The sequence below is a fragment of the Dermochelys coriacea genome, chromosome 2 (genome assembly GCF_009764565.3).
Source record: "Dermochelys coriacea isolate rDerCor1 chromosome 2, rDerCor1.pri.v4, whole genome shotgun sequence".
NCBI classification, from domain to species: domain Eukaryota; kingdom Metazoa; phylum Chordata; order Testudines; family Dermochelyidae; genus Dermochelys; species Dermochelys coriacea.
Window position 1 is genome coordinate 200,578,400 of NC_050069.1, and position 13,303 is coordinate 200,591,702.

Genomic DNA, 13,303 nt, shown 5'->3' on the forward strand with positions numbered 1-13,303 from the left:
TGCCTGTCTAATCAGAGCCTGAATCGCCCTCTCTGTATTTCACTCTCTTCCACTTGCAAAATGGTGATAATAGTTCTATCTTGCAGGAATAGTGTGAGGATTAATGTTAACACAGAACTCTAAATACGTAATGTGCTCCATAAATATAAATTATTTACATTAATCATACTAAAACTAGACACTTTGGCCAATGTCATAGGCTTTTTTGTAAGTTTCTTGCACTGACTGGCTTACTTTAAGTCTGAACTTGAAACAACTTTCATTTTTAAAAACTTATATCTGCAGCCTCAGACCCATTCATGCAGATTAATGGCACTTGCTCTTCCCGTTTTGAGATAGACAAGCTAAAGCGCCAATAAAATAGCAACCAAACCTTTAGCACCATAGGATATAGGATTCTCATGGCAGCATACTTCTGCCTAAAGTGAAGCAATTGGAAAGAAACATTGCTGAATATATCCATTCCAGTTGACATCCTCTTAGGATTTTCCTTATGACCATCACCTCCAACAAAAAAAATACTAAAGCAATGAGACCCGGAACCACCCTTAGGCAACCTTATTAGGAAATTTCCTGTCATAAGAGACTGTCCTAAAGAATCCTCAAACATATTGGCCTAAATGTGTGAATCAGAAAGCAACATCTACTTTCATTAGTATTGGATTTGTGATAGAACCCAACAACACAGAATACGACAAGCTTCCAAAATATAACTTGCAACCAGAATGCAGAAAAGCACTACTAAGAAATTGATACTATACACATAAATCAACTATTAGCAAATCCCTAAAAGAACCATGGCCTTAAAAAACATATTTCTGCTTGAAATCTTTTAACCTACTGTTGTTACAAAACACACCTTAAAGTTTACTGTAACTGAAAGAGATGAGAGAAAGAAATATTTGCCTCTATTTTTCCAGTTTGTTTTCTCTCTTTCACAGCACTTTTTGTATATTTGGTTTCGTAGTTTCCCCTGTATAATAAGTCAGCTTCCCATGTTTGTGCAACAACAGGGAAAAGGAAAAATATTTAAAAAAAAAAAAAACACAAAACACAAAAAAACAGAAAAGAGATGATCAAAAAATAAACCCCACCAAAACTGGGCAGGGGATTCCAGGTGTGGTTCTTGAAACCAGGTTTAACTCATTTTCTTGTATCAACTGGATTTCAAATTGACTGTGTCCCATGAACGTTGAGTATGCTGCAAACATCCTACAGATCACTGGGTAGCAAAGTGTTAGGCTGTCTCTCTTACCTTTGGAGGCTTGAAGGGATATTCTGGTGTAAATGTGATATCAAGGAAGAAAACTCCACCCTCATATACTGAGCCTGGAGGTCCTAGAATAGTTGATCTCCATTCATAGATGTTATCGCCTTTGGGGCCAGCGCTGTGCAATAAAAAGGACACATACATTTAGGAGCTAAAGCTACAAAAACAATTTGAATAAATATGATCCCATAGATTTAAAGATAGTTGAGTCTCAAAAATGTGATATTTAATACACAATGTAGAGGTTAGGACTGTAATAAAAAGTAGATTGCTTGTTTCCAAGCTTCATTACAATCTTATACCTGCACATCTGTACCATTGTTTAGACTAAGTGGCGCACACTGTATGCAAGGGTCTGGAGAAGGAGATAAAATGATTTTCTGTGTCTTTAAATCCTGTTCTGTGGATCTGGATGTTTGGAAGAAGTACCAACTTCCCCATTTGTCCTTACAAACAAAAACAAAATGCACATCCCTTCAGATAGCACCAGATCAATGCAACAAGAAACATCAGTAGTAAAGTAATACACAACTTCAAAGGAAAATTCTATATTTAGAAAGGGCTGCCTAGTACAGCTTTATTACAGGGTTCCCATGAGCTAAACCTCACAGACCACATTAAAATTGGAAACTTGCTTATTGGTACTTAAACAAATTCGAGTGAAAAAAAAAATTATCCTCATTGTGTACTGATTTTTTTTAAGTTTAATGTAATCAACAGGAGATACTATTTACATTTCCTACATTATTACTGAATAGCAGTAAAAAGAAAAGGAGTACTTGTGGCACCTTAGAGACTAACAAATGTATCTGAGCATAAGCTTTCGTGAGCTACAGCTCACTTCACTTCATCGGATCATGCGAATACAGACTAACACGGCTGCTACTCTGAAACCTGAACAGCAGTAGTTCATTTGCTTTAATTGAGTGGATCAAAACTATATTATGATGCTTTACAATGTCAGACTTCTCCCTGCTTGGCCACAGTACATTTTGTGCAAAATGGTTTCTAAAATAAAGCAACGATATGGGCTTTTCCTAATGTTGCGGCCTATTTTACAGAGCTGGTTTTTGCAAATTTCCATAATATCAGGGTTAAATCTTGCATTTAACATTCCAGACACACTGCAAAGACCACCTTTTTCTCCTAGCACTGATGTGGGTGGAGGGATAAATTAAAAGTCTTTTATTCATTATAATAATTATGGGACATTAGTATTAGAGGTGGAAGGCATATAATGCATTCAATATGAATGTGATAATGTGACGGGATCCAACTGATGGGTGCTTATTAGTAGTGTTATGAATAGAAATAAATAAATACAAATAATTGTAGATCACATTGTAAAGGTCCCAACACCCAAGGATTTTGGACGGCTTTCTGCTCTTTGTTCTGCTGGTGAACATGTTCCTCTATGTATGGGTAAGCAAAGGGAGAAGGAATTTTGTATCAAATAAGTCTATTATCTCATCTTTAGGTTCCAAATCCAATAAATGCCCATGGTACTTTGATGATTAATTTTAATAGCAAGACCCATACTAGAAGATTTCTTTGCATGTCTCCCCACATCCTCCCCAATGTGTAAAGTTCTGAAAACTAAACACAAAAATTACACACCGTACATTGGAAAATCTCTCTCGCATCCAAACCCAAAGCTTCATACAGCTTGTGAAATGAGGCTTCGAACAAAAACACTAATGTAAGGTAAAATCCATTGTACCCTAAAGACTCATGATATTCTTCTCCTCCCTAATTATTTCTCTTTGCCCCATACAGGTCTGTATATCTGGATGCTTAGCTCTACAGCTACTAGACATGTAATGGGCTGTGATACTACTGTATTTCTACAAGAAGCCCTGCCTAGTGACAGGCACCAGCTTAACTGTGCAAAGTTATTGAAAAGGACACTCTTGGGTGCCCTTAGCCACTACTCCAAGAAATTACCTATTGGAGTGGTATTGAAACACTATCATTACTCCAAGTTGCACAAGCCAACCCCCTTAAGATGGAACTACTGCAGGGAACAGGTCCTTGCAATTTATTAATACTAATGTACTGCTGGAATTTACAAAGTAAGAACTGTCAACTGGGAGTACTTCAACGTGGGGTGGGGGCGGAAAAGGGGGAAGCAACATGATCAGCATACTAAATAAGGCCCTCAGAGCCTATGAGAAATATTTCAGTATTTTATTTTGCATTTCATTTCTAGTTTAAATCCAAATGACTATCAATACAAAAAAAACCCCAATGACTTACAATTATTATTCAATAAAAACCCAATGACTTCAAAAATATTATTCATAATAGTCTTAGAAATGTCTTATATCCTATTAGGCTTCCAATTAGTTATTAAAGCATTCAAGGTGCTTTCATTTCCACAGATGTAGTAGTATATTAGAGTTTTGGATTAAATATATCACATCTTTGTAAAACATCAGTGGACATTTCCCCAATATTTTATTAAAAAGTAATGCATGGAGCTTGCCTTTCATTTCAGTTAAGAGTGTGAAATAGCTGGAGGATTTCAATTTTTAAATAGCATAATTGATTTCTTATAAAGAAGAGACTGAAAAGGGAAGATGCAAGTCAGTTACAGAATGCAACATTACTTGGGTTTAAGTTAGGATTAGGTACTATCAAGTGGCTCAATACCCAACTGCTTATTAGAAAAGTGATGGTACTTGAATGTAGTTTAAGTGCAGTGTCATTAACTTCAGTGAAGATACAAAAAGAAGTCAAAGATGAGGGATTACTTTTTTTTTTTTTTTGCTTAAAATCCTTTGCAATTATCTGTTTAAAAAGAGCACATTAATATGTAGATATATGGTGCATAGACACAACTGATACCTCCAATAATCTGCATCACCGCTATACTCAAATTAAATGACTGTAACAGCTGCTAAATGTTGCATCAGTCTGTCAAACACTTGACCATTCTGAAGATGTAAAATAATATAAACTTAAAATAATATAAACTGATTCCACTACAAATAGCTACAACACACTGTATTAAATTCAAGAGCCAATAAGCCTCTACCTCTAGAACTTTTTGGGGGAGAGTTTTGTGGAGGTTGGGGGTAAAAAGACTGAAGCCCAGATCAACAAAAGGATTTAGGTGCCTAACTGCTACCTACGTCCAATATTCAGGCATCACTGAGATCCTCAAAACCCCTGCTTGGCTGCCGCCTAATCCTGGAGGCATCTAAAATCCTGTGGTTACATTTTCACTGTTAAAATCCTCCATGTGCCTACATTTCTGGCACTGTGCTTATTCTAAGGGTTAATCAATTTATGGATATCACTTAAAATGCCACCAATCACCTCAGGTCAACTTGACAGGAAGGTGTGAGAAAAGAATTTCATTAGCCACAATTAATTTCAGCAGCCCATGGAAAACTAACAAATAATTCAATTAGGACCATGAGGAAAACCACCATTAACTTTCACACAAATCCAGAGCCCTATTTCTGAATTGAATCTAAAGCAAATTGGCCAAGCTGTTTGGGAGTTGCATGTCTCCGGAAAACAAAGATGAGAACAAAAATCTTTAGCGAGGCTACCCATTCCAGAGATCCAGATCAAACCTACATGCAAGCGAACACCACATTGGAATAATTTGGATATTCCCAGGCAAAACAACCTCAGTCATTTCTACTCGAATGCTGCTAAATTACAAACTGTGATGGCAACAATCTTAATTGAACACCAAACAAGTTGCAAACAGGAGCAATAATTTTGAAGCGAAGATATTTTTTAAACTTATTACATAAAATAAAATGCACTGGACTTTAAAAGGGCACGATTTCTATGGCAGAATTCTGTGTTTTAGTTTAATAAAACACAAAATGCATCATGGTTTGACCATTTGGTTTTACGCAACTTACAGAATTGCCTCTAATACAGTGATACACATTTTCTGTTTCATATAATACTCAAACCATACAGACTAAAATAATGTTTCTCTTCTCTACCTTAATATTTATCTTTTTGTTTTACACTTTAAAACAAATAAGTTGTTTGGGCATCACTATATTATGAAGCTACCTATTGTAAACTATTGAATAAAATATGGAGTCCTAATGGTGGTCATTAGTAACAGGTGCCAGTGTTCTTAATCTACTGTGTTAAAAATATAAAGAACCTTTTTCTTTTAAAAAAGATCCAAGAGCAAAATGCTTTGTAAACAGAGACTTAAGTTTGAGCATTTAATATGAAATTGTAATGAAACATTTGTTTCCAACACTGACCCAAACTCTCCCCCTCATCCATTGCAATATATCTTCCATTATATAATGCTATAACTCTGCCCCACTCTGGTAGCCCATATCATAGTGGATGGGATACATGGTGGGGATTTCTAACCTATATCATGAGAAGGAACTTATGGGAGGTTAGTGAAGGACACAAGAAGTCCCTGACCAGTGGAGGATGTGGGGTTTGGGTTGCTCTACAATGACAGGTGTAGATATTGGCGGAAAGATGGGGTGCAGATTTAACATTGCTTTTGGAAGTTTCACAGAAAATGTAAACATGCAAAGTCAGGAAATTCTGTTAAATAAGTTTTCTGCTCTCAGGATTTTTTTTTATTAAGGGATTTTGCATTTCAGAAGTATTCCAAATACAGAAACATCAAAGTATAGCAAAAAATTCCAAAGCTTTCTTTAGCCATGATCTCTTGTTTTTAAAAATGTATACAAGTGCACAACCATAATTTTAGAGATAATGATTCCCTCTCTCACACAGTGTAACTGCTAGAAATTTATTACACACCTCCCACTGTACAAAGTAGTTATTCTGAGTTACCAACAGAGCTGCTCTTCAGGGCAGGGCAGGTCTTTTTTGCATACTATGCAGCATAAACAAGTAATAAATACTATTACTAATTGTGTAAATTGAAGAGTAAGGGCTGCAGACAGTCTCATCCCTGCTACTCTGCCTCCCATCTTAAATCATTCAGGACAGACAGGAAAAGATCCCTCTAACATATCTTGTACATGCCTAGCTTTCTACAAGAGTTTTAGTAGGCATGTTTTATCTCTCAAGATTCCACAAGATAGTTTCCTTTGACAATAGTCTCAATAAGCTATTATTGTCCTTTGACAATAGTCTCAATACCTGAATCATCACAAGGTACTGAGAAATGAATTTGAACAGCCAAGACAGAAAGACGATGCCCCTGAGTCATGCATGTTTAATTACTATTTTCAGTAAAGTAGTTTAAACATCAGATAGAATTTTAACTCTGTCTCATTTTTAGGTCAAGGAAAGAAACTGGACCAAAAGAAACCTAAAACAAAACAAACCAGAACAACAAACAAACAACATACCACCACCATCAAAACCCCTTCTGGGCAGCTCTGACAGCCTAATGATAGCGCACTGGACTATCACGTGACCAAATAAATCGCAGCAATATTTTTCCCACTTTAATTAAGGACAGCTCCCAGCTGCTCCCCAGTGTCAAGATTAACTAAAATGATGGATTGACCAGGGGTAAAATGCCTTGGAGCTGCATGAGGGGTGGGGAATAGACACCAGGGAGAAGGCGGAGGCCTGGCTGGGCTTTTTTATTTTTGTTTTTTAAAGGAAGCAGAGGAGGATGCAGGGGAGATAATATTGTAAAAATAGAACAGAATACTCTTATGGTGATCCCACCATCTGTAAAATGCGGATAACAAGACCTAATTACTTAAGTCCCATTGTAAAGCACTTTGAGCATAAGAATGAAAAAGCATGAAGCACTAAGTATTATTATGGTAATAACTAGATCTACTTCAAGATATTGGTATTTTCTGTCTGACAGTTACAACTATTACCAAGGGCAAATGCCTTCCAAATCTTACAGTATTCCTAACAGAAGAGAGAGAAGGCTCACACAACATTTCATTGGTAGAAATTGGAAAAGAACAACTCTCAGTAAGTATCCAATTAATTTATTAAAAGGCATTTTTGAAAGAAATAATACTGCAACAAAAAGTGTATGCCCGAAACTGGAATTTAAATTTTATAGCAAATTAACTTTGGAAGAAGTTAAAGTATGAATTAAGCATAATACTTAGGATCCAACATTGAAGTATGTAATCTCATGTGTTAGAGTAAAAACATTTTGGGGTTTTCTTAGTGAAAATTTAGTGGGGTTAACACATCAAAGATATTTTGCAAATGGTTCAGTTTAGCTGAGTGAAAACCAGTGCAACACAGTTCAACTAAATGGTCAGTCATTCCTGCAAGTGCTCTCCATCAGGTGAGGTGCTTGCAACCTTACCTTATTATGGTAGAAAGGACTGTGCCCCAGCGTTTGCAGGACAACCACCACAATGTGTATGTTTTACTTACAGCATGCACAGTTCTGAGGTTGCTACCAAAGTATTTGAAAACCTTTTGTGGGAAGGCCAATGCTGTTAGACTGATTTGCTGCAAAGTTCAATTTTTAAAACTTACTTCAAAGCTTAAAAATAAAACCCTTGATTACTGGAGGGGTCAGAAAGAGGCTTACATTTTTCTCGAGAGTATGCTGAAGCTCTATGTAGTTTAGCAATAATCCCTTCAATTTAGAAGCAAGTCCTAATAAAAAGGTTCAGGAGAAATCAATGCATTTAACATTGGTTCCAACACTGAAAATAAATCCAAACTACTCCACTCCCACAGGGGGGTCAACTTTCTCCAGCAATGGCTTCCTCCTGCACAGATTCCCTGTGCCACTGAGCACTGGAAGTTTATCCTACCATATGTAGGAACAGTTGCTAAGCTCCAATCCTGCTACAGAGAGGTTGGTGTGTTTTATAAAAGCTCAAGGCTGCAGCATATGCTTTTATTTAAATATGCAAGGACATGAAATGCCAAACTTTGAAATGTTAGTAGAATTATTCTATTCTATGCAAATCTGTTTTACTTTTTCCTGCAAAGTTATATTTCAACACAAAGAAAGTGATGAACTAGCTCAAATTTGACTTTACATCTCCCATTCAATGATAACCTAAACAGGAAACAATAAGATCGGGAAGAAGAAGTGAAAGAGTATGACTCGGCTAACAACTCGTAATGGTTTATTTAAAATGACAGAAAGATGTGATGATAAAAATAGTACAAGGTTAAGTTTGCAGAGCACAGCTTTTACCATCAGCTTCCTTCCTGCCATTTGTCAATTGGACTATTAGCTACCAACCTGAGGAAAGAAATTCCTCCAGACAATCAAAGCTCGTTTCCAAATGTAGTACTTATTGTATGAATTGTAAATTCAGCTATAGGTAAAGCTAAATAGTCTCACAGGTATAGCACTTCTGTATTTCAGCCACTTGCTCAGTGCCATCTCAGACTCCAACATGGTTTTGGTAGTTGATACAGAACAAATAGTAGTAAATTAACTTCTGTAATTTTTATGCTATCAGAAGGCAAACAGACCCTACAATTGGATTCAGCATATCAGGTGATCTCTGTACAAATGAAGATAGTTCTGGACTGAAAGTCATACTCTTTCACTTCTTCCAGATCTTGTTTCCTGTTTAGGTCATCATTGAATGGGAGATGTAAAGTCAAATTTGAGCTAGTTCATCACTTTGTCTTTGTGTTGAAATATAACTTTGCAGGAAAAAGTAAAACAGATTTGCATAGAATAAGGACTGAAAAGAGACAGCATCTCCTTCAAGAAATTCTGCATCACTATTGCAATCAATACCAATACCAATCAAAGCACATGGGTCATCAGAACTGGTTGCAGCTAATATCTCTGAAGACAAGACAGGCTTATGGTCCACTTTCTCCGCTAACTTCTTCGCAGGTAGCAGGACCATAAACGTGTTTTCAAATACTGCAAGCAAATCCCACCCCTCGAACTGTCCATCTTCATTTTAAAGGGATCAGAAGACTGTTTCCTAAATTACATGTTTTCTATCCATTTGGAAAAACAGAAATACAGTAAGATTACCCGGCTACTCCAGGAACAAGACACATGGATACTATTTATGAGAGATTAAGTCTAGACAAATTGATTAGAAGTCCTAGCATATCCATTCACACATTTGCAGACTTTGCAAACAGTGCACCATAAAGTTAAACAACAGGACTCTGAGCCAGACGATTGGGAGGCTTCTTTCTCCAGCCAAAAATAAAAATCAATAAATAAAAATCCGTATGCACATTTTTTTATTTAAAAAAACTCCAAACTATTGAGTAAACCAAATTAGTCTACTCTGGTAACTTCATACAGGTTATCTCCCTCAAAGCTCATTAGTAATACTTTACGCTACCAATGGTTTAATATTAGTGGTCACACCACTACGATGTCGAAGAAACAACAAAGCTAAATAACTTAGATTAAAGTGCACTGCTACTTATGAATATCCTTGCGGCACCCAGAAGGTTAATAATTATGTGTAACATTTGGCTAGAGGTACTCCTATGCTGAAGACTCTCCAAAATTCCTTTAACTAATAAAGACTGGGTTCCTTGGCTACAAACTGATTTTTCTTCCCAAGCCAACATTCATATTCTATGGAAAAACACTTCTAAGAAATATTTTTAAATGGGAGGAGAAAACTCCTCAGACTAGAAACGTGCTGCAATCTGTCTCCTGCACCCATCTAAAAAGATACTCTAAAATGTCCATATTTTAGGACAGATCACACTACTGTGCTTGATATTCCTTAGGACATTGGTATTATAGTTTTTCCAGACAGTTACAAGTGCATATGCAATAATCTAACAGAGGAACGTGAAAGAAAAAGGAGTCAAGTACTACTCTTTCCATGACAATGTATTCCTCTACTGGCTTTTCTAACCATCATTATCTATCAGTCTGTAATAACGATACTAATACAACAAAGTGGCTCTCCATAAAATGAACTAATATTGCAGAATTACACGACACACACTGATCTTCAAAGCTTTGTTTTTACATTGTGAGAGACTTAGGAAAAAATAATCCAGTCCGTAACAATCCCCCTCCCGCCCCGCATTTCTTAACTAGTGCTTTTCCTCAGTAGGTCTCAAAGCACTTCACAATCTTCTAATGAATTTATCCTGACAAGACCCCTCTGAGGTAGGAAAGCATTATCCATATTTTACAGATTGGGTACTGAGGCACAGAAAGGCAAAGTGAATTATCCAATGTCACACAGGAAGCCTTTGGCAGAGCAGGGAATTGAATCTGTATCTCCCACACACTAGGCCAGTGGTTTCCAAACTTTTTCTAAGGCAACCCATCAACTGCATTTTATCTTTTTTGAGGACTTCTGATACTAATTTATTCTTAAACAGTCTGTTAAAGTAGAACACAAAACAATTACAGAGTAGTTATTAAAAATCTTTATATAGCATTGTAGGTTGTTCTACTTAATAAATAATAGTTCTTATTGTCGCCCGCAAGTGTCATTGTAGTTAATCAAGGTTTATTATAATGAGAGTGTCAGCAGATACTATTCAGGAGTCAACAGTCTATCTGACTTTAAGAATAAAAGAGTTTATTTAAAAGATAGGTTTCAGAGTAGCAACCGTGTTAGTCTGTATTCGCAAAAAGACAGGGAGTACTTGTGGCACCTTAGAGACTAACAAATTTATTAGAGCATAAGCTTTCGTGAGCTACAGCTCACCTTTTTTGGAGAGGAAGATGATGTCTGTCTGTATCTGTATGAGTTTTTTCATGAAGTTGACAGATTTCCACTCTATACGGCTAAATTCAGTGTCTTGCATCCGATGAAGTGAGCTGTAGCTCACGAAAGCTTATGCTCTAATAAATTTGTTAGTCTCTAAGGTGCCACAAGTACTCCTTTTCTTTTTACTTAAAAGATGACTTTCAAAGTATCTGAAAAAGATTATTGGCTTTGTGCCCTTTAATTGCTATTTTATGGAATATGAAAGCTAGCTTGAGGGAGTTTGGTTTTTTATCTTAGAAATATCAGCAATGTCAAGTCTGGTCTTCTCTGGTTTTGCAGGACACACTGGATGTTTCAGAGGATGTATATGGTCAACTTTCACTCTGTAACTGACCAGGCTGGTGCAGTGAATCTTCCAACAAATAATGTATTTTTCCCAGAACGTTAGTCACTCATTGAAGTTAAATAAGCGTTAATAAAAAACAAACAGTTTTAAACATTGATGGAAACACGCTTTCCCACAGTTGTCTTTTGTGCTGATATCATTTCTAGTTCTTCAATTATCAGGGGGCTTGTCTACATAAGTGTTATTGTGATAAAGATGACTCAGCAGAAGGTAACAGAAGCTGCAGCACACTTAAGACATGGAAAAGGATATGATGAAACATACCATATATACTGATGCCAAAATCAGCAAGTGTATAAACTCATGCCTTCCTAATTCCCCCCTCCCTTTTTTTAAAAAAAGTCACCAACCTGCACATAAACAGAGAATATTTGTTGATATGCTGGTAAGGAGACAGCACAGGAGAGCAGCAAGTTTTGCTTGATATAGCTTAGTGCCAGGCACATAAAGAAGAACTGCCGGAACTTAGGAACTCCTCTTACCACCTCTTCTGCAAAACCCAGGAGCTCCACTCCTTCAATTTGACCCCTTTAATGTCAACCTGCAATTTTAGCTTTAAAACAATCCACATTCTATTCACAAGTACACACAGTAACTAGATAAAAACTTTGAAGTTTAATAGCACTTCAGGAAGGATCTCTCAGAGTCTGGTCACTTAGAGTAGCAGCCGTGTTAGTCTGTATTCGCAAAAAGAAAAGGAGTACTTGTGGCACCTTAGAGACTAACAAATTTATTTGAGCATAAGCTTTCATGAGCTACAGCTCACTTCATCGGATGCATTTCGTGGAAAAAACAGAGGGGAGATTGATATACACACATAGAGAACATGAAACAATAGGTTTATCGTACACACTGTAATGCATCCGATGAAGTGAGCTGTAGCTCACGAAAGCTTATGCTCTAATAAATTTGTTAGTCTCTAAGGTGCCACAAGTACTCCTTTTCTTTTTGCGAATACAGACTAACATGGCTGCTACTCTGAAACCTGTCATTATGCAAGGCACTGTAAGGAGAGTGATCACTTAAGATAAGCCATCACCAGCAGCAGGGGGGGAAAGGAGGAAAACCTTTCATGGTGACAAGCAAGGTAGGCTATTTCCATCAGTTAACAAGAATATCTGAGGAACAGAGGGGGGTGGGGTGGGGGGGGGGGAGAAATAACATGGGGAAATAGTTTTACTTTGTGTAATGACTCATCCATTCCCAGTCTCTATTCAAGCCTAAATTAATTGTATCCAGTTTGCAAATTAATTCCAATTCAGCAGTCTCTCGTTGGAGTCTGTTTCTGAAGCTTTTTTGTTGAAGGATAGCCACTCTTAGGTCTGTAATCGAGTGACCAGAGAGATTGAAGTGTTCTCCAACTGGTTTTTGAATGTTATAATTCTTGATGTCTGATTTGTGTCCAGAGGCTCGTTCACCTGCGCATCTACCAATGTGATATATGCCATCATGTGCCAGCAATGCCCCTCTGCCATGTACATTGGTCAAACTGGACAGTCTCTACGTAAAAGAATGAATGGAAGTGGCAGATGTAGTACCTGAAACTAATTTTCTAATTCCTCTTTTTTGAGGAAGAGCTAACTAGACTTTGCATTATAGTGTCCCATTAAATAAAATACAAGCACATACACACACACACACACTCATATATTATATATAATGTCAGACTCTGGTCATATAATAATTTATTTTATAAATAAATAAAAAAAGAGTTAATAGTAGAAAATTAGTTTCAGGTACTGCCACTTTTATTTTTATATTCCTCCCTTTCATATCTGGCCAGAGCCTGACCAACACATGAAAGGAAGGAAATCCCAAATTAATGATGAAACTTCTGGGAAACCTGTCATCTTTAATCCTTGTACCTGAAAAATTACATCATACAACAGCACACAAGTAAAAATGGCACCATCTTTTTTTCATTTTTCCCCTGTGTGTAAAGGGGCGGGGGGGATCAGTATTAGGAAGATATTTAAATCATCCCCTTCAAAATAACTATGGTTTAATATGGAAAAAGCTTGTTAATTTTCTTCCACC

At 36.8% G+C, this 13,303-nt stretch overlaps 1 protein-coding gene and 1 long non-coding RNA gene across 6 annotated transcripts in view; both read right to left on the reverse strand.

The window, feature by feature from the left end:
• LOC119852165 (ubiquitin-conjugating enzyme E2 E1) overlaps window positions 1-13,303 on the reverse strand; it is a 62,304-nt gene that overhangs the window by 12,902 nt on the left and 36,099 nt on the right. For all 5 annotated transcript variants that reach the window (XM_038393175.2, XM_043509033.1, XM_043509034.1 and 2 more), the window contains one exon: window positions 1,256-1,388. In XM_038393175.2, the coding sequence (XP_038249103.1) occupies window positions 1,256-1,388 (133 nt within the window). The remainder of the gene's footprint in view (window positions 1-1,255; window positions 1,389-13,303) is intronic.
• On the reverse strand, window positions 1,972-5,982 carry LOC122458950. The gene is made up of 2 exons (XR_006279320.1): window positions 2,165-5,982; window positions 1,972-2,020 (listed from the first exon to the last, which is right to left on the reverse strand). It is a non-coding gene; the product is annotated as an uncharacterized LOC122458950 (long non-coding RNA).